Genomic DNA, 24461 nt, shown 5'->3' with positions numbered 1-24461 from the left:
CATTCCAGATATCATTGTACATATGCTTTTTCTTTAATTTGGATGCTTTCCTTATGCTCTCTAGCAAACCACTGATTTTTTTTTCCTCGTGGTGGTGGTGGTGGTGGTGAAGGGCAGGGGTAGTGGACAGTCAGGTCTTGGATTTCTTCTTTCTAGTAGGGATGTACTTATTCTGCTCCAAAATCTTCATCTGAATTGAAACTGCTTTTCCATTTGTATATCTTTTAATCTAATATACCACTTTGGGTGGGAAAGAAATATAGAATCAAGTATACCGAGTGTAATGCTTACATCCTGAATCCCTTTTGGAATAACAGCATTGAATCCTGCATAATCAATGAGTTTACTTGTATCATAGGATGGAAGGTGAGATTTTAGATGTTGTTTGTCATGTTCTGTTTCACTGTCACTAGAATCTGTAACATTAAAGAGAAAATAGAAAATGGTTACAATATATTTTGGCATGCCCGAGAAACTAAAGACAACAATCCTAAAGGTTAGTGCAAAGCCTTCGTAAAATCATGAGCTTTGCAATTTCTTTAAAATTCTGTTGAATATCTTCCCCACCATGTGAATTATTAATCAAGCAGTCTTTTGACTTGGGCAAGAACTGTGTTCCTACTTCCATTTTTGTTGGATAAATATTTTTAAATCTCTGAACTTAATATTAGATTATCTTCTCATGATCCTGTTAGCCAGGTAAAAACACAAAGCTTGCATCTTGCCACCAAGAGATACCTCAACAGGTTGCCAGATGGATTTCTTACAATTAGAAAATCTGGGTCACCTCCAAAGACAATTGTCAGAATTTTAGCCTCCATTGAGCTGTTTAGATATTTATACACACAGCTCAAATATATAAACAAGGATTATATTGTATTTTATGGGAGCTATCAGCTAAAACATTTTATTGGACAAGCCGTTCCCAAAATGTTGTGTGGCTGAATAATCAGAGTCACTAAGGAGAACAGCATATCATTCAGTGGTGCAAAGGAATGAATGCTGGATATAGATTCCTTGATTAAGGAGAATATCATTATGTAGCCAAGGTAACTCTTGTTCCATACTAGAAGTAAAAACTTGTGCAGTTTCTTGCCAGTCTCCGTTTATTTTCCCATTTCAATCTAAAGCTTAAACTTTTAAATCTGATGATAAATCACACGTTTAACAACAAAAATAAAAAGGCATCCCCATCAGGATTTTCTGCAACAGAATGAGGTGTTATGGGTTTCCTTCTCAAAAATGTCCAGTGAGTGTAAACTACCTAAAAATACAAGACTACCATATGACAGAGAGAGAAGAGTGCCCCAATGTATTGACTATGATTTTTTAAAAAATGCATACACCACATATTTCTAGTATCTACATATGCAGATGTATTATGTGGAGTGATTCACCTTTGCCATCATATAAAGCAAGCCCAGAATTCTCTTGTTGGGTCTCCAGCAGCCATCCTGGTGGATAACCCAATTGACGCATCCGATATATAAATGGTGGCAGAGTTTCATCAGTCATCCCCAGAGCTTCTTTAAGTTCTACACTGCAGAATCAATTCAATCAAATAGAAAAAAGTGAGTCACGAACATTATTCAATGCTGCAAACAACAAATATTCGTGACCATACAGTAAGCTATTCTACAGGATGTTTACAGTTTGGAAGGTACTTTTGTGGATTTTGCACAAAGATTATCTGAAAAATTATTTTAAAAAGGCTGGTTACTGCACAAAAGCAGTTTTATATTGAAAATAACAAAATACAATACCATTTTACAAGTGGCAGTACTTTTAAGCAAGGGGAAAACTGGAGTCATTCCCTTCAGATTCTGTCATAGTAGTGCTGTGGAGAAACAGCAGTGGGATAGAACTAATTGAAACCAAAAGTATTGCAGATGCTGTAAATCAGGAACAAAAACAAGTTACTGGAAAGCTCAGCAGTTCTGCAGCATCTGTGAAGAAAAAGATCAGAGTTAACGTTTTCGGGTCCGGTGACCCTTCCTCAGAACTGATGGTAGCTGGGAAAACGTCAGTTTATATGCAGAAAATAGGAAGCGGGGTGGGATAGAGCCTAAAGAGAGAGAAAAACAGTTGGACAGACAAAGGAGTTGATAATGATCTGGCTAGGAGGATGAATAGTTGTTAATGGGGACTGTTAGTGACTAACTACTCCTGCTTCCAAAAAAGACCGAGCTACCTGTTGCCTGCCACTTCAACACACCACCCTGTTTCCTGGCCAACATCCCAGTCTCTGGCTTGCTGCAGTGTTCCAGCGAAGCTCAACGCAAGCTGGAAGAACAATACCCCATTTTCCGCTTGGGAACCCTGCAGTACTCCAGACTCAATATCGAAGTCAATAATTTTAGGGCCTAAACTCTCCCATGTCCTAGCCCTCTATCCCACACACCAGGCCTTATCACATAGCCTGCCATTACACATCACCTGTTGTTAGTCACTAACTGTCCCTATTAACAACTATTCATCCTCCTAGCCAAATCGTTATCAACTCCTTTGTCTGTCCAACTGTTCTTCTCTCTCCTTAGGCTCTATCCTATCGTTTACTCCCTACCCCACCCCGCCCCGCCTCCCTATTTTCCGCATATAAATTGATGCTTTCCCAGCTACCAGTTCTGAGAAACGGTCACCGAACCCGAAACGTTGACTCTGATTTTTTCTTCAGATGCTGCCAGACCTGCTGAACTTTTGCAGTAACTTCTGTTTTTGTTCTAGAACTAATTGAACATCTTTTTCAAAACAGCTGACAAGAATAATTGATTTCAATGGCCTCCTTTTGTATTATTTAATTCAAGGATAATCCAATCTAACAGCATATTTACCTGAGAACACCTGGCTTGAACTTTTCAAACCTCTCTGCATGATACCGCTGTTGAGAACCTGAATGAGGTGAATCACTAGCCATTGTCATGAACTCTTTTCTCTTTTCACTAATACGAGCAAGATCACGTGGCTATAAAGTTAATTCAAACATTATATGAAAGTTAATTTTATACTAAGATAAACAACTGCAAATTAAATGACAAAATATAATCATGCTGTTGTGAAAAACACACAAATGAATTTTTACTATGAATGTTGTCAAACATTCGCAAAAGGTTTGTTTCATTTGTTTCTCTTTGAAGCAGAATCAATTTGAGATGACTTCTTCTAAACCTCATTCCTCCCTTCCCATCTAATTTTATTGATCACGCTTCTTCACATATGATTAGACCCAGCAGCACTCATAATACATGTTGGTGGCAGGTTAATTCACACAATATTCAGAAAATTTTGAATCATAAAGAACAACTAGAGAAAACCTCTAAGTATAACTGACAATGTCTGACAAGGTGTTCTTTGAATTACAAGTTGTACATTCCTGTGCATGCCGTTAAGCCTATCAGCAATAAAAGTAGAAGAGAACAGCCGGAGAAAGGAGCAACAAGTATGACAAGGAAGAAAGGAAAGGAGGAACACAAGTGTGCAAGCTGCCCTTTGCGAGAGGCGTGGACAAGGCAAATGAGGGAATAGAGAGGAAGGACTCCGGGTTGGGCAGCAGGAAGTGGGGAGCTGTAAAGAGAAGACAGTTTAAAACCTGCCAAAGGAATACCCAAGTTAATAGAAGACTGGAAGACACAAAAATCGGAGACAACGAATTACTTGCAAATGAACATGCAATCTCTAGCTTGAAACTGCACTAAGAAGAACACTGTTAATTGTTAAATTTAAGTCTCAACTTTTGAGATTTGGGATACAGTGACCAGGGGAATAACTACCTGGTTCAAACCTTTCAGCTTTAGGCTAATGCAATGGAAACACATTCACTGTGACCTCACCAATTTGTGGAAGGTGCAGTTAGGGTGACAACTTTGCGTGTGTATAAGTGTCAGTTACTTTAAAAAAAAACTTTTGCTAAATGTTGTCTTATACCAATTTAAAATGCTACAATGTTTACTAATTAGTACTTTCCCTCTGCGTTGTGGCTTTGAGTTGAATGGCAGTTTGATAATTCTGCTTCTACGAACATCTGAATATCACATTTTTCAGCAGTAAAACAGAAAGGATTGTTACACATTACTGAATAAATGAGCCAATGAGAATGAAAAAGTATTCTCAAAAAACATCGCTCAGATAGAGTCTCAAAGAAGACCCCTTTTAGAGAGAAAAAAATATAATGCACCCTGGTCTCCAATACCTCAACAATATACTAGTTCTTCACAAACAAACATAAAGAGCAACTATCAACTGACTTTATGGCCAAATTGACTTTATCCTTTTGATCTGGATGTGTATTTCAGACCACTTCCACAGGCCACAAATGTATTTCCTATAGGGATCAACTATTAATTAGCTGCAGAAGCAAACCAGAACAGCAAACTGTACTACTCATCAGTATCTGCATCTCAATCACTGCCTCAAAAGCCAGCGTTCAATTTCAGGATCTGCTATACCATACCATACCAGACACATTTTCAAAGTAAACCATCTTGGGAGCCCACATTCATCATTTCTCAATATAACTTATTTTCTATCATACATATTTGTTCAAACACTACAATGAAAAAATATTGCATTGTTTTTAATGCCAAGACATCCTAAATCTCTTCAAATCTAATTCAGATACAAAAAGATCCCAAAAACAAACAAAACAGTTTAATTTGTTGTTTTCTTGAGGGAGGACAACCAGTGCCTCTTCTAACTCGAGATTTCAGTTTAACATCTCATCTGAAAGACAATATCTGTCACAATGCACCACTCTTCCATTGAATAAATTGTGCAGTCACATTCTGGAGCAGGGGCTTGAACCCACAACTACTTTGACAAAGGCGAGTTTAGAACCACTGAGTAAAGTGACCAAGTACAAGCTCTTAATTAGGCTTATGGCTAGTTCATAATCAGACCTATTTATGCCCATTTAGAACGTGAACAAATTGTTGACTTCTGTAAAACCTTGATTTTATAATTTACTCATTTTGAACAAAAAAATCTCATTACAAAGTTATGGCGACCTTACCTTTGGACAATCCTTTAACTGATGTTCTGTTGAACCACAGTTGAAACAACAAGGTTTTGGCCTATTTAATACAAAATGTGTTTTTCACTTACTTAGTAAGTCATTTTAATAAAATGACATGTTATAATATCATTCTTAAAGAGATTTGAGACCTATGCACTTATACATACCTCTTCGCTTTCAATTCCACTTCTTGACCCTCTAAGGATACAACTTGGGCAAAGACTTGCTGATATCTTTACTGCGAATTCAGGAATTACTCACGTCTACAAACATTTATGTCCATTAGTAGGCTTCCTGGCTAAGAAATGTACAGCGCTGTATTGCAAGTTTTTAAAACATGCTCAACAGCATGTCAGAGATAGTAGGAACTGCAGATGCTGGAGAATCCGAGATAACAAGGTGTAGAGCTGGATGAACACAGCAGGCCAAGCAGTATCAGAGGAGCAGGAAGGCTGACGTTTCGGGTCTGGACCCTTCTTCAGACTGAAACGTCAGCCTTCTTGCTCCTCTGATGCTGCTTGGCCTGCTGTGTTCACCCAGCTCTACACCTTGTTATCAACAGCATGTCAACTTGTTCTAACACAATGCACTGAGGAGTTATAACAATTGCAGAACTATTAACTTGGTCATGTTCCATGATAAAATAATCAATCCTGTGTATCTGGCCTACTACAATTATCTTAAACTATTCTCTTCTTCTGATTAACGACAACCCGAAGAGAGAGATGTTGCCAAAGTCTTTTGCTTTGAGCTCATCAGGACACCGGTAAATTTCGAACAAGCAGAATTCAAACTTTAAAAAGTATGCCAATCGTTTGGCAAGTCGACTGATTGTCAAGGCACTGCTGTGAGAAAAGCAATGGGGAACCCACAGACTTTGGAAGCTCCCTGGTAATTCAAATAAGGTGCAAATCTTATTTGCCTTTTGTATGCAGGGAATGGACTCCTACATATCAAAGTATCTCACTTCAAATAAGTGAGAATGAGCCATTAGATTGGTTATTCGTAGTGCTGCTAGCACAAAGGGTTGTTCTATGAAAATGTTGTTCAATTGCAAAGTCACATTTTATCAGTCGGATTTTGTTCTTGACATTCTCTTGGCTGCACAATGAGCAATATTGTATACAAATGTCAGTGCTATGCTAGCTGCATAGGTACACATTCCAGTAACAGGCTTATCAAGTTGAACATGTCCTTTTGGTTGTTCATAACAGGCAGAGTACATCCCAGATTCAAAAAGCTTGTCCTTACAAAACCAAAAAACATTTATCATTGTGTGATTCTGAGATTGGGTAGGGCTTGCTGAATAATTGTGTTTGCTAACAGTTAAACTAACAACTAATTCAAGACAGTCAAGCTCATAAATATGTCTCATTCACATTTGCAAGATATGGCATGTGGTTATACATGGGGACCCATTCTCTGCAAACAAAAGGAATACATTTAAGCCTTCCCTTTATTTCCCAGGGTATTTCAGGAGCCCACAGTTTTTGTTACTTCCTCTATGGCAACCCTTCAGCAAGAATCGACTAGCTAACCTATTAGCATTCTTTTCGCATATAATTTAAATTGTGATCATTTGAAATTTGACATCCTTGCATCATATTGATTAATGCAAAGTGAAAAGATTTGACAATATGACTCTTTTCAGCAATATCATTTCATGAATTCTGCATATGAGATTAACACTCATATTACCATATCTATCTGTGCACAGATCTTTGAAATTCTGTTCTGTGAAACAAAACACTCTGCCAAAGGCTAAAAATTAATTAATGACTTCCTATTATAAAATAGGATCAGCAGGCAAGAAAGTAAAAACATTCATAAGGTCAATTTCAGACTTTAGAGATACAGTAGCTTTTGCACAATTTAGTTACATTGAAGTCACAATCTTTCCAGATAAAAATTTATAAATAAATGAAAAATAAATTATGCACGTGGCATTTATTTCCCCTCTCAAAGATCAGGACAATTATTTCAACAAAATGGTGAAACAGATTTCAAGACTTAGACTGTAAATTGTTTAAAACTTATAAACATCTGGAACTACACAAATTAAAAAGTTAATGCATAAAATTCTTTATATTTTGAAATTAATATCTGAATGAGGTAGATATTTAACTCCCAAAATAACATCACTACATTTCACTGACTTCTCCAATGTCTACCAAAAACCTACGTTTTCTTTTTTCAAAATAATCCAGAAATTAATGGTTAAAATTTTACTAGATTTTGGGAAACAGAAAGGCTAGCAAAATAGCACAAAGACATTGGGGTGTGTCCACTCCACAATAAGGGCATTTTGCCTTCAGTAAGAATCTTTGCAGACATGTTGGCCACTGGAAGATCATTTGAGCAATATCAATAACCCATTAAAGGCCACTTCCCTACTCCCCACACCAGGATCATCCAATGAAACTTGGTGACCTTTCATTTGATAGTGAGAGTGGAGTCTCTCCTTTCTGATCACTCCACGATCGAGGTAGAGGGACATGGACAACAATGGCTATTGCTACAGCAACAGTGTCAATAGTGCTTAGTAGTCGCCAGCCACTTCTCTATGTCTGGGGGTCTGCCTGCATGGCTCCAGCAACTTCAACTCCACTTACATCTTTCCTTCCACCCTGCTTAGAGGGTGCCTCAACTTTTGGAGAACCCTCTCCTTCCAGTTGCAGTCTCCTCATTGATCACCAATTATATTCAGTTTCTGGTCCTTCAATTGACCTGGTAGCCCTTGGGGGCAGATATCAATATTTAGTTGGAACAGTAGCCCCCTATTTGTTTACTGCCAGAAATGCATCAACCTGATCCTGCTACCAGCCAAACAGTGGTTGGTTTCCTCCTTTTGGTCCCAGTATGGGGACTTCAGCTTTATGGGAATATTCTGGCCTTTATCTTGTAATAAAGAAACAATAAACTGAAGTAGAATTCTTCGAATGAGCAGGATACTTGGGTATTTCCCATCCATTTGTCAGCTGTGGATTCTCATTTAGCAATGGCTGTCCGAGTTTGTCAAGGCAAAAGTTGGTGAAGTACTGAACGCTTCCCACAACCTGCATGAAAAAAAAAGTTACAAAAAAAACTTTCCTCATATGTACTAACTGGCACAAAAAGTAATGATTTTATTACTATAGAAGGAATTGTATTAAAGTTCAAGAATTCACTGTACACAGATACTTTGATATTATAGATATAAATATATAGTGCAGGACCTCATCAATAAATGTTTAAACAAAAAATCAAAGCACCAACACAGAATCCAAATCAGACATTTAAAACCAGTGTAAGTTTGCTTTCCTTTTGTGGTTTGATATTTTAACACTGATTATCTGAGCATTTTGTTTTCCAAACCAAAAAAAAAGTGAATGGAGATAAGATTTTACTGTAAAATTTGACATAAATTTGATCTGATCCATGAAAAATTGTGAATTGTATAACAATTTATATTATTAGTATTATAAATTATCTGTCTCAATTTCAGATAAGCACATTGTAAAAAATCTGTATAACACAATTTGCACAATAAGAAGCATTGAAATTGTGAGAAGTATAAGTCAGTAGACACTTATGGATTTATTTTATAGTGGCAATATAGATCCAAAGAAACAGGAGGACTGGAAGCAGTATACTGAACAAATCTTGGTTAAGTTCAGCACAATGCATCCAATAATTAATGCGCTTGTAACAATAGGTGACTCAGTGCGTAATGCATTTTGCCTGCAAGAATATCTTTGTAGGTTGGTTTACAATGTTGATCATAAGGTTAACAAATCTAAAAGAATTGTGGTAAATGTAACCCAACTCATTTAATTAACTAAGTACAAGTGCTGGAGGAGATCAGTGCACAAAGTCATTGGATATGGATGGTCTAAAGATACCCTGTCCCACAGCCAAACCACATGTAGAAAAGTGGTAACACAGCAAAAAATTGGTATTTTTCCCATAAAAGGTAAGAGAAATCATTTGAGGAGGATCACCTCTTAGCAAATTGTGGAATAATGCACAGCAGCAGTAGGTCATTTAACCTCTTGAGCCTACTCTGCTATTACTGCACAGAAACGAAGTATAAATATTTGACACTGACGTTCCTAATGCCAAAGTTATCAAATGGCAATGGGAGCAAACTATTTTTCAAAATTAGTTGGGAATTCCAAAGTGCATGCATTACATGACTTTAATTTGTGGACTTCTCACGTTTTATATTTTTGAAATCTATTTCACCACTTTATTAAAACAATGACCTTGAATTTAGCAGCTCACTAACTTTATACAGGTTTGATAGTTAAAAATAAACTAAAACTGAAATAATTGTGCTTCAGATGGCCTTGCAATACAAAATTAAATATACAAGCTAACAATTAATGGTAAACTCCCAGAACTGTGTAAATGTTAGCTTTCAACTATTAAAATTAATTTGGAAGAAATGAGATATTACAAAGTTAGATTATATAGATTGGAATTCAAATAAATGTATTGCTATACATGTGCCCAGTAGGCACGTGATAAAAGATCAGGTAAATCATGCAATGATTAAGCATCACAGAACACTGCAGGTGTTGAGAAATGGCAGGAATGTTAAATTATTTACATAATTCTTCACATTATTGAAGATTAAAAATTCTTCAATACTAGCATTACAACATTTAAAAGACACCTCAATGAGTACACGAATAGGGAAGGTCTGGAGGGATATGGGAGTGGAGCAGGCAGGTGGGACTAGTTTACTTCGGGATTATGTTCACCATGGACTGGTTGAAAAGAAGGGTCTGTTTCTATGCTGTAGGACTCTTTGAGTCTATGACTTTAAGAGGCTGGCATCATGTGCTACCTACCAACACTGAAACAACTAAACCTTCATCCCTTATTGTGATAGCAGACAAGCAGACACAGCTTGCGTAAGGATAAGGAAATAGACTTAAACATGTTAAACCAGAAAGCCTGCTTATAAACTCTGGTGTTCCAAAAACAAAAAGGTACCAAAATGAGCTGGTGTCCAATTTTGGATTTCACGACTGGTTCAGAAAGACTATAACATGGATAAAAGTTGGTGACATACACAAAAAGAAGCTCATGAAATGAACAAATAATGATACTTTAGACTACACAGGACAGATGCCACAGGGCAGCATGGTGGCTCAGCCTCACAGCACCAGGGACCCAGGTTCAATTCCACCCTCGGGCGACTGTCTGTGTGGAGTTTGCACATTCTCCCCGTGTCTGCATGGGTTTCCTCGCACTGTCCAAAGATGTGCAGAGTAGGTGGATTGGCCATGCTAAATTGCCAATAGCGTTCAGGGATGTGTAGATTAGGTGAGTTATAGGGATGGGTCTGGGTGGGATACCCGAGGTCCGGTGTGGACTTGTTGGGCCGAAGGGCCAGTTTCCACACTGTAGGGATTCTTTGACTCTTCTATGAGATCTTCAACTCAAAGTAACGAATGGCATTAAGTCTAGTTGTGATCAACATTTTTTAAATGAATGAGTTCCACAATTATCCAAGGCATTATTCCAGTATTGAGAAACAGTATGAAACAAGACAGCCAAATATGGACCAAGTTAGTCAAATAGTAATAAGGAGGCAAGCTGTAATAGAATGCTGCATTTTCCCTGTATTTTTCCATGGGATGTGGGCACGATTGGCAAAGTCAGCATTTGTTGCTCATTCCCAGTTGCCCTTGAACTAGTGACACTAAATTATATAAGTACAAACGGATTAAATACAAAACAACGCACATTTAAACAAGGAAAATTAAATGTGTAAACATCAAGGGTGTGTGTGTTTTGGAAAGTGCAGAAAAGGATAAAAAAACAAAATGATCAAGATTAACAACCAAATATCCATTAAAATAATATGATCAATTCAGGGACCTCACCAAAATTAAAATCACATAACATGATGCAACTCAAAGATATTTGATTATTATACTGAAGACAAATTCCTAGTGATGCCACCTCATGCGTTGTTATGGCCACTCAATCCCCAAAATAAATTAATATTTTACTAAGGGATAGAGAAGTGCAACAATGACACTTAAATAGAGGACGTAAAATTCCTAGCCACCATACGAGGAAAAGATTTAATCACTGGTAGGAATATGTGGCTTTGCCTCTTAAGTATAAAAAAAAATGGTTTTCACTTCTCAACAAGACTGCAATTTTTACCTTGAGTCTGAAATGACCAAATGGAGAACATAATTTCTAAATTATAATAATCATGGTTGAACAATGTAGACTGAATATTTAGATATTCTGGAACCCTCTTCCCTTACTTTCACTGTTGAGCGAAATGCCTTAGAATTTCCTCTCAGAATATTAAATAATTTGAATATAATTTATGATTTAGGAGTCATAAAAATGACTGCCACAATTGTACCAAACTCAAGCCCACCTTCATCTGTTATGCACATGCATTTGCAACTGGAGCAAGTGGACAGTAATCAGTAGATACTTACAGGGATGCACAGTAACCCAGCTCAGCTGCAAACTTCATTACTTCTACAGCCAGCCTAACCAAAATCAGTTAACTCAGCTCGAGACCAAAGATTGAAGCAGGGTCCCCAGGGCTCAGTACAATGTAATTTCAGCTCTGATGCAGTTTTAATAATTCAAATAAATATATTTGTCATTGGACTTTCCACTTACATGAAATGCTTCTTTGATCTTCTTTACTGCATTTGATGTTTTCACTTTCAGGTGCTCCTCTAGCAGCACACTAGATGGCTGAAAAGATAGATACGTACGTTTGCTTACAAATTTTAACAACAATTCTGAAATGAAAGCTGTATTTTGTCAAATGTATTCACCTGAGGTTTCACATTAAAGGATGTTTTTTCAGGGTCACTTTGCATTTCTTTTTCATATCTTTCAACTAAACTTGCAATGAAGTCTTCAATTTCTTGATGAAACTGTCTGAAATTAAAATCAGTGCACAAATCAGAATGGTTGGTGTCAAATTGGAAGTACTGCAAAGGAAGCAATAAAACTTAAAAATGATTCTAAAACTGAAACTTACTTTGAAATATTGTTGTTCATAAACAAGATCTGAATCATTGGGCCATCTGTTTTGGAGTCACTCACAACTATTTTACTGGCACAAATAAAAAGTTAGTTTAACAAACTTTCAAAACTTGGAAGATACAGAATCCAATTTGACATTTATGTTGCAAATCATACACAAACCACTAAATAATTCGGTTCATGTTCTACAAGATGTATTAACAGCTTTTAGGTGATGGTATTTAAAAGCCAAATAATTAGAATACAAACTGGTCAAATATTGCCATGCAATTAATTCACAAGCATGGAATCAAAGTGTACACATTGGAATATATAATATTTGTGACTGCTGTGATTGGTTCGTTCGCCCACAGACATTTCATTAACCCTGCTCAGTCCTGCCCGATGAGGCTGCACTGATGATGTTACCCAGCAGGGTAATGAAACGTCTGCGAACTAAGGAACCAGCTCAGCAAGCAAACCAACCACAGCAATTCACAACCCAAATCTACTGAAGAATTTTAGAATATCTGCGACTAATTGTTGAGTTCTATATAATTAGAAACAACATTACATTGTTTGTATTTAGAGTTTTGTGAAGCGTTTGGCTCTCAACATTCATGTTACCTTGGCTGGGTCAATAAGTTCAACTTCCTCTTCAGTTCCGCATGTTAAATGGTTGTCAAGGAAAAGACCCTTACATACCATACTGGCAATAAGCATTCAAGATCAAACCTTAAAACTATTTTTTGAAAAAGGTTTTAGGGTGATGAATAACACAGTAAAGTATAGCTCTGCATTATGCAACACACCTTTTACCACATTCCATTTACTAGTTGACTTTCTCTCTCCAAACTTCAAAACATGAATCACTAAGGGCTACACTCCTTACTTTCAAATGTAAAATAATGAAGTACTAGACAATATCAGTTAAAAAAAATAAGTTGGCATCTTACTACTGTGCATTTATAATAATCTTTGTTCAAAATTGACAGAATTTGCATAATAATGTAGGGAAAAAAGTTGCCAAGCTATTTTTCTAATTTTAACTACACATTCATCAGTTTGGCTTTACATCAGAGCAAAGTATACAGTACAACTGCATATGGTGGTAATATTTCCAAATTTAGTAACAGGTGGAAAATGAAATCAAGAATATCATCTCAATCTTGCAATGAGATACAGAACTAAATCTAGTGGGCAGCATCCAGACTGCCTCAACTTGAATGTAATTTCTAATCATCTTAAATGTCATCAGAATAATCCATGAAAAAACATGAGAATTTAACTAGTAATTGGTATGGCCATAGACATTCTTTCCCAATTTGAGAGAATTCTGTGAAGCCAAGAACACATACCTCATGTTCACTAGCTGCCAGGCAGATGGCAGCTTCAAGTGAAGATGTGAAGTCATTAACACTACTATATTATTGTAAAACCCATGGCTTTGCACCTACATTTCAATTATATAGTATAAATGGAGGCTGAATCCAGAGTTACAGTCTGGTTTTACTCAAACCGGTCAGCTCACAAATTAATCCTGCACACCAACAATAAATTTGAATACATTATACCTCTTTCTTTATTATTGAATCATGCAGCATGGAAAAAGACCCTTCAGTCCAACCAGTCCACGCCAACTATATTCCCAAACTAATCTCGTCCCACCTGCCTACACTTGGCCCATATCCTTCCAAATCTTTCGGAATCATGAACTGATCCAAATGTCTTCTAAATGCTGTAACCTGTACCTGCATTCACTTTCTCTGGCTGTTCATTCCACACATGAACCGCTGCTCCCAGGTCCTTTTTAAATCTTTCTCCTCCCACCATAAAAATATACCCCTTACTTTTGAACTTCCCATCCCTAGAGAAAACAATTGTCATTCACCTTATCTATGCCCCTCATGACTTTATAAACCTCTATACGGTCACCCCATAACCTCTTTTGCTGCAGTGAAGAAAGTACCAGTCCTTCAAGTCTACTTTTTATGTCTCAAACCTTCCATTCCAGGCAACATCCTGGTAAATCTTTTCTGAACCTTCTCTAATTTAATAATATCCTTACAGCAGAGCGACCAGAACTGGACACAGGACTCCAATAGTGGCCTCATCAACAAGACGTCCCGACTCCTCTATTCAGAAGATCTGAGCAATGAAGGCAAGCGTGCTAAACGCCTTATCCACCCTGTCTTCCTATGACGCAAATTTCAAAGAATATTGTAGTCCAATTTAATTCATTTAGGAAGTCCGACAATACTATCAGGCATTTAAGACCTTGATTCACACAAATAATGCATATTCACGACCTGACAGGAAAAAGACAATCCAAATATTACTCCGAAATAGAAGTGAATAAACTCTGCAAGCGTGATAAAAGGATTTAAAAAAGGAAATTTCCACTCACCGAAATTTCCTATCAGTTCTGTACAAAAACGTCCCGCGCCCTAAATGTATTTAGCCCCAAAATGCGACCGATAAGTTTTCTCCTAACTTTGTACAATTCAAAATCGTGTAGCCACTGCGCAGAGGATAGTAAAAGAGAAAGGGTGGGGGGGGGATGGAGTGGTGGAGAAAAGGTTATTTCTAATCAGGGCGTTGCTGTGTTCAGCTTTCTCAGGAAGCTGAAATGAAACTAGAATGGGATGACACACAGGCCTGTGTTCCGGGCCTATCCGGTGAAGCCAAACCAAGAAGAGAAAGCCCATCAAAAAATCCAGATTTAAAAAAAAATACCGGATAACCGCAACTTGACAGAACGACAGCAAATGCCTGAAGGCAGCGAGCGAACGCCGTTAAACCGCCGTTCTGCCCCGTCTCTTTTACGCGGCTTCTCGACACGAGCCAATCGCTCCCGAGGCGCCCCGTTTGATTTTTCGAGGCAGATTTATTTTAAACGGAAGGATATTCTCCGCCTTCAGGTAACCTATTCTCTCCTCGAATTCCAGTAGCTTCTCCCTCATTGCCTCTGCTTCGCTCGCATCTTCCAAGTCATTAAAGCGGATGTGAGAAGGTTTTGAATCGTCAAACTCCTCAAACAACTCGCGGTCCCCAAAATCCAAATCCACCCTCTCGGCGGCCATCTTGTCATTGGGCAGTGAGTGACGTGTCCGGGTTAAAGGGTGGGGTTCAGAGTACAGTCCATTGTGACCTCTCCGAGCTGGTTCTATGGTGACAGACGGAGCAGTTTGGTTTAAACGTTCATTAATCATGTATTGTTCTTCCTGCTAATGTGAACGCAGCCTCAAATTATTTAGAGAGACGCGTTGGTGAAATCTCCGTCAATATTAAGACCAACTGTTATGTGCAGTTGTTAACATGCAAGAAATGCTGGGAGCACAATATGGCAAATGCTAGTCCAAGTCAAGACCTGGCAGAAGGGGCAGGAGATTTGCACTAGAAAATAGAAACGGTGGGGGCACGATGGGCCGAACGACCTCTTCGCTGTAATAAATCTGTGATTCCGATAACGATTGAGATTCTGGTAGGCTTCGACCACTTGCTGAGGAGGAGCTGCAGTTTCAGAGACACTCGCTTTTTACCAGAAAGACTTGACCAACCTGTTGCGCATTTAAAACGTACCTTTATTTTAAATGTTGAAGTTTCTCTTTGAACTGTAACCAACTTCATCGTGAGATCTAAGTAATACTGTTCCTCCAAGGGATGTTGCAAAAAAAGAATCATGGCAGTTGTTGACCGTTTTCCCCTGCGTTTACCAGAATGGAATGTGGGTCTCAGGAAATTCAGATATGTATTCTTGAGTCCTCCCAATTCAATTAATGTATGTCAAGATTTTCAGGCGGAGGTAGGTATTATTTAAAGTGGTAAGATTAGAGCTTTTGTTATCTCCAGATAGCAATGTCTTACAGTTTTGGATAATAAAGTTTGAATTCCCTAACTTTTGAATGCTTGTTATTAACAGAGGAGGATAAGATGACAGTTGTAATTTTAACATGTATCGTTCTTCAACTTAGTTTATTTGAATATAATAAAAAAGTTTACATTTTGGAATGTGCTCCAACAACACTCAGGCAAGTGGGAAATATTCCATCACACTGCTGACTTGTACCTTTGTAGATGGTGAATGGGCTTTGGGGAGTCAGGGGTTGAGACACTTGCTACAGTATTGCTAGGTTCTGATCTGTTCTTTAGCCACTATGTTTATGTGAGAAGTCCAGTTGAGTTTCTGGTCAATGGTAATCATCAGAATGTTGATAATAGCATTGAATTTTAAGAGGCAGTGGTTCAATTGACCCTTACTGAAGACGTTCAATGGCTGGCATTTGTGTGGCACAAACGTTACTTGCCAGTTTTCAGTCCAAGCCTGGATATTGTCCACATCATGTTGCATTTGCATATTCAATGCTTCAAAATCAGAGGAGTTAGGAATGGTGCTAAACATTGTGCAACCATCGGTGAACATCTCCACTTCTGACTTTATGATGGTGGGTAGGTCATTGTTGAAGCAGCCGAAGATGGTTTGGCTGGGGACAGTACCCTGAGGAATTCCTGCAGCGATGTCCTGGGGCTGAGATGACTGATCTCCAACAACCACAACTGTCTTCCCACGTGCCAACCAGTGGAGAGGTGCCCCCTGATACCCACTAATTCCAGTTTTGCTAGGGTTCCTTGATGCCACACTTGGTCAAATGCAGCCTTGATATCAAAGGCTGTTATTCTCACCTCACCACTTGAATTTAGCTCTTTTGTCCTTGTTTGAACCAAGGCTGTAGTAAGGTCAGGAGCTGAGAAGCCCAGATGGAACCCAAATTGAGTGTCAGTGAGCAGGTTATTGCTGAGCAGGTGCTGCTTGATAGCATTGTTGATGATACCTTCCGTCACTTTACTAATGATCGAGTAGACTGATGGGGTGGTAATAGGCTGGGGTGGATTTGTCCTGCTTTTAGTGTACAGGACATTCCTGAGAAAACTTCCACATTGTCAGGGTGATGCCAGTATTGTAACTACTGGTACAGCTTGGTTAGGAGAGCAGTAAGTTTGGAGCACGAGTATTCAGTACTATTGCCAGAATGTTGTCAGGGGTTGTCGCCTTTGCAGTATCCAGTGCCTCCAACTATTTCTTGATATCATTTGGAATGAATGGAATTGGCTGATGCTGGGGGCCACTGGAGGAGGCCGAGATGAATCATCCACTTGGCAGTTCTGACCGAAGATTTCTATAAATGATTCGGCCTTCTCTTTTACATTGATGTGCTGAGCGCTTCCATGACTGAGGGTGGAGGTATTTATTAGAGCCTTCTCCAGTGAGTTACAAAGAACAAAGGAAATTACAGTACAGGAACAGGCCCTTTGGCTGTCCAAGCCTGCACCAACATGCTGCCCATCACAACTAAAACCCCCTACCCTTCTGGGGACCGTATCCCTCTATTCCCATCCTATTCATATATTTGTCAAGACGCCCATTAAAAGTCACTATAGTATCTGCTTCCACCACCTCCTGCAGCAGTGAGTTCCAGGCACCCACCATCCTCTGTGTAAAAAAACTTGCCTCGTACATCACCTTTAAACCTTCCCCCTCGCACCGTAAACCCATGGCCCCTGGTAACTGACTCTTCCACCCTGGGAAAAAGCTTCTGACTGTCCACTCTATCCATGCCCTTAATAATCTTGTAGACCTCTATCAGGTTGCCCCTCAACCTCAGTCGTTCAAGTGAGAACAACCCAAGTTTCTCCAACCTCTCCTCATTGCTAATTACCAGGCAATATCCTGGTAAATCTTTTCTGTACCCTCTCCAAAGCCACCTCATCCTTCTGGTAGTGTGGGGACCAGAATTGAACACAATATTCCAAATGCGGCCTAACTAAAGTTCTATAAAGCTGCAACATTACCTGCCAATTTTTAAACTCAATGTCCCGGCCAATGGAGGCAACATGCCGTATGCCTTGTTGACTACCTTTTCCACCTGCGTTGCCACTTTCAGTGACTTGTGTACCTGTACACCTAGATCCCTCTGACTATCAGTACTCTTCAGGGTTCTGCCTTTACTGTATATTTTTCGTCTGGATTAGACCTTCCAAAATGCATTACCTCACATTTTTCCACATTAAACTCCACCTGCCATCTCTCTACCCAAGACACCAACTAATCTATATCCTGCTGTATCTTTTGACGGTCCTCATCACTATCCGCAATTCCACCAACCTTTGTGTCATCAGCAAACTTATTAATCAGACCAGTTACATTCTCCTCCAAATCATTTATATATATTACAAACAACAAAGGTCCCAACACTGATCCCTGAGGAATGCCACTGGTCACAGCCCTATGCTGTTTAATTGTGCACCAGTATTTGCAATTGGATGTAGCAGGACTGCAGATCTAAGAATTTCTCTCTTGATTATGGGATAGTTAGCTCTGTCCATCACTTACTGCTTATGCTGTTTGGCATGCAAGCAGTCCTGTTTGGTAGCTTCTCCAGGTTAACATCTCATTTTTAGGTATGTTTGGTGCTGCTTCTGGCATGCCCACCTGCTTTCTCCAATTTTACCAAGGTTGATTCCCTGGCTTGATGTTAGTGGTAGAGTGAATATGCCTGGCCATGAAATTGCAAATTGTGTTGTAGTCCAATTCTGCTGCTGTTAATAGCCCACAGTATTTCATGGATGCCCAGTCTTCAGTTGCTAGATCTGTTCAGAGTCTGTCCAATTTTAGCATGGTGATAGTGCCACAGAATACAATGGAGGATATTCTCAATGTGAAAATAGGACATTGTCTCCTCGAGGACAGTGTGGTGGTCATGCTTACAGATACAGCAATGCACTGATGCATTGTAACAGGCAGATTGGTGAGGATGAGGGTCAAGTATATTTTCTGTCTTGTTGGTCCAGCAGCTAAATCCTTTAGGATCTGACCAGCTCGATCAGCAGTGCTGCTGCAGAGCCACTCTTACTGGTGGACGTTTTAAGCCAGAGTAAAGCCTTTGCCATTCTCAGTGCTTCCTCCAAGTACTGACTGATCAGCAGAGGGAGGACAGTACATGGTAATCAGCAGGAGGCTTCCTTGCCCATGTTTCATTTTGATGCAATGAGACTTCATGATGTCCAGAGTCAATGTTGAGGACTCCCAGGGCAACTGTATACCACTGTGCCATCAGCTTTGCTGGGTCTGTCCTGCTAGTGGGATAGGACATATCCATGGATAGTGATGGTGGTACCTGGGACATTTGTCTGTAAGGTATAATTTTGAGTATGACTGTCAGGCTGTTGCTTGACTAGTCTGTGAGAGACAACTCTCCATATTTTGACACTAACCCCAGATGTTAGTAAGGAGGACTTTGCAGGGTCAACAGGGCTGTTATTGCCATTGTCATTTCTGGAGCCTAGGTTGATGCCAGATGATCCGTCTGATTTCATTTTCTTTATTGAGACTTCATATCGATTGGTACAACTGAGTGGTTTGCTAGGCTTTTTCAGAGGGCAATTGAGAATAACCACATTGCTGTGTGTCTGGAGTCACCTGTAGGCCAGACGAAGTGAGGATAGCAGATTTCCTTCCTGGAGGACGTTAGGGAATTAGATGGATTTCTCCAACAATCAGCACTGGTTTTGTGGCCCTAATTAGATTGTTAATTCCTGATAATTATTAAATTCAAATTCCACTGTCTGCCTTGGTGGGATTCAAACCCGGGTCCTGACAACATGAGAGATAGTAGGAACTGCCGGTGCTGGAGAATCTGAGATAACAAGAGGAAAAAAAAAAATTTTTTTTTTGTTTCTGAAGAAGGGTCCAGACCCAAAACATCAGCTTTCCTGCTCCTCTGATACTCCTTGGCCTGCTGTGTTCATCGAGCTCTACACCTTGTTATCTCATGACAACATTAGCTGAGTTTCTGGATTAATAGTCCAGCGATAATACTGGTAGGCTGTCACCTACCCACTTGAATTTAAAGGGTTAATTAACATGTCTGATATTCACCATTCTTTTAAATTTTTTTCCACATGTAGAAAATAATTACAAAGCAATTAAAGAAAAAAGTTGTGATCCATATTCTTATAACACAAAATCCATCATCTTAAAACAAAACATTCCTCTGCAACAACATTGAATAATTTCATAGGGCAAGCATTTCTGTTTATAAAACAGTCTGAGAGTTGATGGACTTGTGTCTGTTCAGGTCATTTTAGAAATACCTTCTTTCTCCCAACATTTCCTTAACTCTAGCAACGTCAATTAACAGTTTTTTTCTCTACAACATTCTTTGTTGAACGAATACTGTCCAAAAGAGAGCCACATAACATTCTTTGTAATCAGAATCAATTAACCTCAAAGAATGTGCCCGAAAAATTTGGTTGCCATGCTGTAAATTGCTGTTTTTCCATCACTATCTGTATCTTTCGTGGACTTTTCCATTCTTTCTGATTTTCTCTTGTGATACAGTATGTGCCTTGAATTAAAATTTATTAATTTATTTCTGATGACTTTAAATAGTGCCATAAGACTCACCAAACTTTTGGTGAAACATTAACCTTAATTAGTGCCCTTTGACCTACATGTAAAGCATTCAAATGCTCTGAAAAATTGAAGTCAATTGTAGTCCCTTCTAAAGTCAGGGAATGATTACTGCCCTTCTGAGAAAAATTTTGGCTTTCTCCTGAAAACCAATTGATACGGACTATAGACCCCAACCATTTGCAGTGAGTTCTTTACATGGACTGCCTGTGCCAGCCCAGATGCTAATTTACAGCTTGATTCGTCTGCTAATATTTTATGGTGCAATTCATCTGTTACGGTGTGATTTTGTTTTTTTTTCTCCAACTCTCTGCTATCCTTTAGCGCAATACTATAGTTTCACTTTTATCTGCTAAATTCATCATTGTCAAATCCACACCCTCTCCCCACCCACCCCATTGTCAGTTCGGAATTTAGCTGGACCCAGTCTGGTCAGTATCTATTTCTCCATTACTTTCCCATTGTTACTATTTTCTCTTTACTATATGTTATTGTGGGTGGATTATATCTAGTTACAACGTCTACAATGTTCGCCTTATCACACATTTTTAAGCCCATTTTAAACTTTGTTAAAGTCTTTTCATGATTGGACTCCTTACTATGGGCTAGGATGGTATCCTACTTTGTTTTCTATAAATATCCACTCTTAATACTGATCTATGCTTACATGGTTGAAAAGCAAAGTAGTTTTTGGTTATTTGGGTATAAAACGTGTGAGAGAGATCACCATCCTCAAAATTCTCCAAATTAAACTACATAAAAGCCAACACTATCTCCAAATACCACCCTTAGGATAGGAAATAGCAAACCCAATCATTGAAAAAAATGCAGAAGTAAAAGTTTAATTTGTTTGGTATGTTATGTTGTTTCTTGGTACAGACCCTGTACTAAATCCCTTAGCCTGGAGATGTTAATTACAGGTTTGCAAAAACTAAGTGGTTAGGATCCACGTGTGCATTGGGATATAAGTGGAAGTTAGTGGATTAAAATCACTCAGCTGAGCAGGATGAGGTATGGGTAGGTTTACACTCGAACACTGAGGTATTGGTAGGTTTCCCAATATGTGTTCAACTAAAATTACTCTCTTCCCAAGCATTGGTTAACAAGGAATTGAATCAGAAGATTCTCAGTCACAGCTATGACAGATCTACCTATCCCCCACCCCAAAAAAAGCATTAGCGGTGACCCATGTTGGCTGATGATTAAAAAGTAGCAAACCTACTTTGCTCAGGTATTTGATTATTAAGTCTTATGAAGAATTACCTCAGTAAAAATGTCATTTAATGCATGGAAAATTAACAAAAAGAAAATAAAAGAACAAGACCAATGGATTTGAGTTGAGTAATACATTTCTTATAATTTTAATTTCTCTTTCCCTCACCTTCAGGAGAACTTGACACCTCTTTTTCTTGGTGCTGATGTTGTTGCAAAAACTGGCATCCGCACTGAAAATCATCCAAGAATCCATGCAAGATTTGCAAAGAAAGGATTGGCAACCAAGCTCAGTTTTGGTTCAGGTATTATATTCATTCTCTTTTTAATGTGGTTTAATTAATAGGGTTATTCAAAAAAAATTTGCAAATCTTTGAGGAAAATATTTCTTTAAGGTTTTACAACTCATTTCAGCTACATCCTGCATACATACAAGATAGTTAGGGATGATAGAGACCACTTAACCTAGTTTAGTTATCATCCTATTTGTGTGTTCAGAAAGACCCTAAAGGTCTTCTGTTGCTTCTTAACCAATTCTTCCTTGAATAATTCTATGACATTCAGCTGTGCCTTACCATTTGGATGTTCAATGCTTGCATTGACCATTCTTTGCCGGGAAAAAAACTTTTTTTGATATCAGCTCTGAAACACCTCATATATCTTTATTTAAAATAATTTCTAGTTTTTCATAAATCAGATATCTTTTCATAGGAATTAACTATGTGGCTCTTCTCTTTCTTGCATTAGTTCCAGGCTTAAATGCCTATTGTTTCTTTGTTTTGCTGACAAGAAGTAGACACAGTACTCAGGATATGGTGAAACCAAACTGTTATAGAGTTTCTAATAACGTTCTTTGACATTTTAATCAACAAGGAGGTCAGAGGTTATTAGGATAGTTTGGAATTTGTGGTTGAAGTCACAATCAGATCAGCCATGATCTTATTGAATGACAGAGCAGACTTGAAGACCTGAATGGCCTTCCCCCATTCTGAATTTGTAATTGGCTATACTATGACCAGCTTTACCACTTCTATGTGTGTCATTTCCCTCACTACTATCATTTTTTTTTGTGTGTTTTCCCCATTTCTGAAGATGGCCTCAGCTGTTATCTCTTTCGCAGTCATTAAAATCTGAAGGTTGTCCATAAAAAAATGTTAATTGTAGCCTTTTGTTCATTGGCCCTTCTGTACTTCTACTCATATTTATAATTTTTGAAATTATTTGTTTTTAGAATTTCGATTTAAAGGATTGAAGATACCATCTGTGGTGAACAATTTGTGGTTTTACAGCATTCAGGGACTGTTTCAAGTTGCTTTTGAAATGTACACTAAAGAGCAACAGTTAGAAGTCCTTGTTGCACTTCAGGTACTATTAGCATTTGGAAGAAATATGTCATTTTTAAAAGATTTTCCAGTTTTTGAATTGATCACAACTATAAAGCACTATTTGGCATTATATATTTTCATGTAATGCAGCTTAACATGTAAATTCCTTCCCTATTTGCTCCATTAATTTGGATATTGGTAATACAAAACATTAGCATTTTACTATAATTAAAATGTTATTTGACAACGATTAATTAAAATGTTTCTCCTAAACAAAGTTGTGTACAGGGCGATTATAGTACTGTAACACAAACCTGTAGGACCATACTGCATAATTGTGGATTTAGACTAAGGAATGACACATGCCTTGATAAGTTGCTGAGTTCCTAAATTAACTACATTGACAAAGGATGTGTTAAGCTATGTCTTATGAAACGTAATGCAAGTTTGTTTTCAATCAACCAGGAAAGTCTGATACTTTGAACTACTGTTTTCTTTCTTTATAGGATTTGTGGAAAGCCAGAATAAATGACCCTAATCTGAATGACAAGTATGATATCAAGATTTTGCAAAATTTCCCTAAAGAGGGATTGCTTGAAAAACATACTCTTGAAATAAGGGACAACAAAAGTTTCAATGCATTGCATTCAAGCATTCAAGGTGCTAGTCCTGAACCTGATATTAATATATATAGGACAGCTGCTTCACCTTTGGATTGCACCCACAACAACAGCATTGTTAATCAGGATGACCATAACTATTGTATACAAGAAGGACGAATTCTACTGCAAACTGAAGAATTTTGTGCAGATAACCAACTAAATGTGGAGGCTTTGGATTATGATTCTTTGTTTATCAGATTTAGATCAGTTTATCAGGCTTTTAAAGTTTTACCATTACAGATACAAAAGGAACACGAGAAAACAATTACACTGTTGCTTGATTTTGTAGAACTCCTAATAGGTGAAAATATGTGTGCACAGAAGTTGGCTGATATGATGCTGCAACTTCTGACACATCTTCAAGACTTCATTGTCAAAATAGAAACCACTGAAACGGGTGTTAATTCTATTTATTGTAGTCACATGCTTTATACTGTAAGTAATTGGTTGGGACATCAATTTTATTCTGCTAATGGCTTGATCAGCAAGCAAGTAGAAGAGTTTAAAACAACTCACATCGACAGTATCACAGACTTGCCACCTGCTGAGGATTTGGTAGATAAATTATTTCCTGAAGCCATGAAAGTTTTGCTGTTGAGCTGGATGGGGCTTGATGATAATTCTGCATTATGGAAACGACAAAGTGAATATCCAATAGTGCTGCTTATATTAGAGTTTGCTAATCATAATCTAATCACTGGTGTTGCTCATGTACTGTATTCCAGTTTGATCTGTAAGTAGGAGGTTGAACAGTATTTAAACTAGATATCAATGCTTAAATTTAG

General features: G+C 38.2%; 2 protein-coding genes across 5 annotated transcripts in view; one reads left to right on the top strand and one right to left on the bottom strand.

The window, feature by feature from the left end:
* Positions 1–15116, bottom strand: part of zcchc8 (zinc finger, CCHC domain containing 8) — a 32347-nt gene extending 17231 nt beyond the window's left edge. For all 4 annotated transcript variants that reach the window (XR_007264643.1, XM_048611345.1, XM_020530857.2 and 1 more), the window contains exons 1-11: positions 14916–15116; positions 12635–12677; positions 12024–12098; positions 11815–11920; positions 11654–11731; positions 7961–8064; positions 5176–5241; positions 5006–5066; positions 2832–2962; positions 1398–1540; positions 292–416 (exon numbers count right to left, since the gene is read on the bottom strand). Coding sequence is in view for 3 of the 4 variants with exons in the window: in XM_048611345.1 (XP_048467302.1) it covers positions 292–416; positions 1398–1540; positions 2832–2962; positions 5006–5066; positions 5176–5241; positions 7961–8064; positions 11654–11731; positions 11815–11920; positions 12024–12098; positions 12635–12677; positions 14916–15090 (1107 nt within the window). In the remaining variant the exon portion in view is untranslated. The remainder of the gene's footprint in view (positions 1–291; positions 417–1397; positions 1541–2831; positions 2963–5005; positions 5067–5175; positions 5242–7960; positions 8065–11653; positions 11732–11814; positions 11921–12023; positions 12099–12634; positions 12678–14915) is intronic.
* A 31-nt stretch (positions 15117–15147) lies between these two features.
* On the top strand, positions 15148–24461 carry si:ch211-110p13.9 (uncharacterized protein LOC562347 homolog). The gene is made up of 4 exons (XM_020530858.2): positions 15148–15812; positions 21865–21994; positions 22921–23054; positions 23521–24461. Exons 1-4 carry the CDS (start codon positions 15690–15692, stop codon positions 24415–24417), a joined length of 1284 nt encoding a protein of 427 aa, XP_020386447.1. The 5' UTR covers positions 15148–15689; the 3' UTR covers positions 24418–24461.

The sequence above is a fragment of the Rhincodon typus genome, chromosome 24 (assembly GCF_021869965.1).
Source record: "Rhincodon typus isolate 14 chromosome 24, sRhiTyp1.1, whole genome shotgun sequence".
Taxonomy (NCBI): Eukaryota; Metazoa; Chordata; class Chondrichthyes; order Orectolobiformes; family Rhincodontidae; genus Rhincodon; species Rhincodon typus.
Note: the sequence above shows the minus strand (reverse complement) of the source record. Positions and strands in the feature narration are given on the sequence as shown.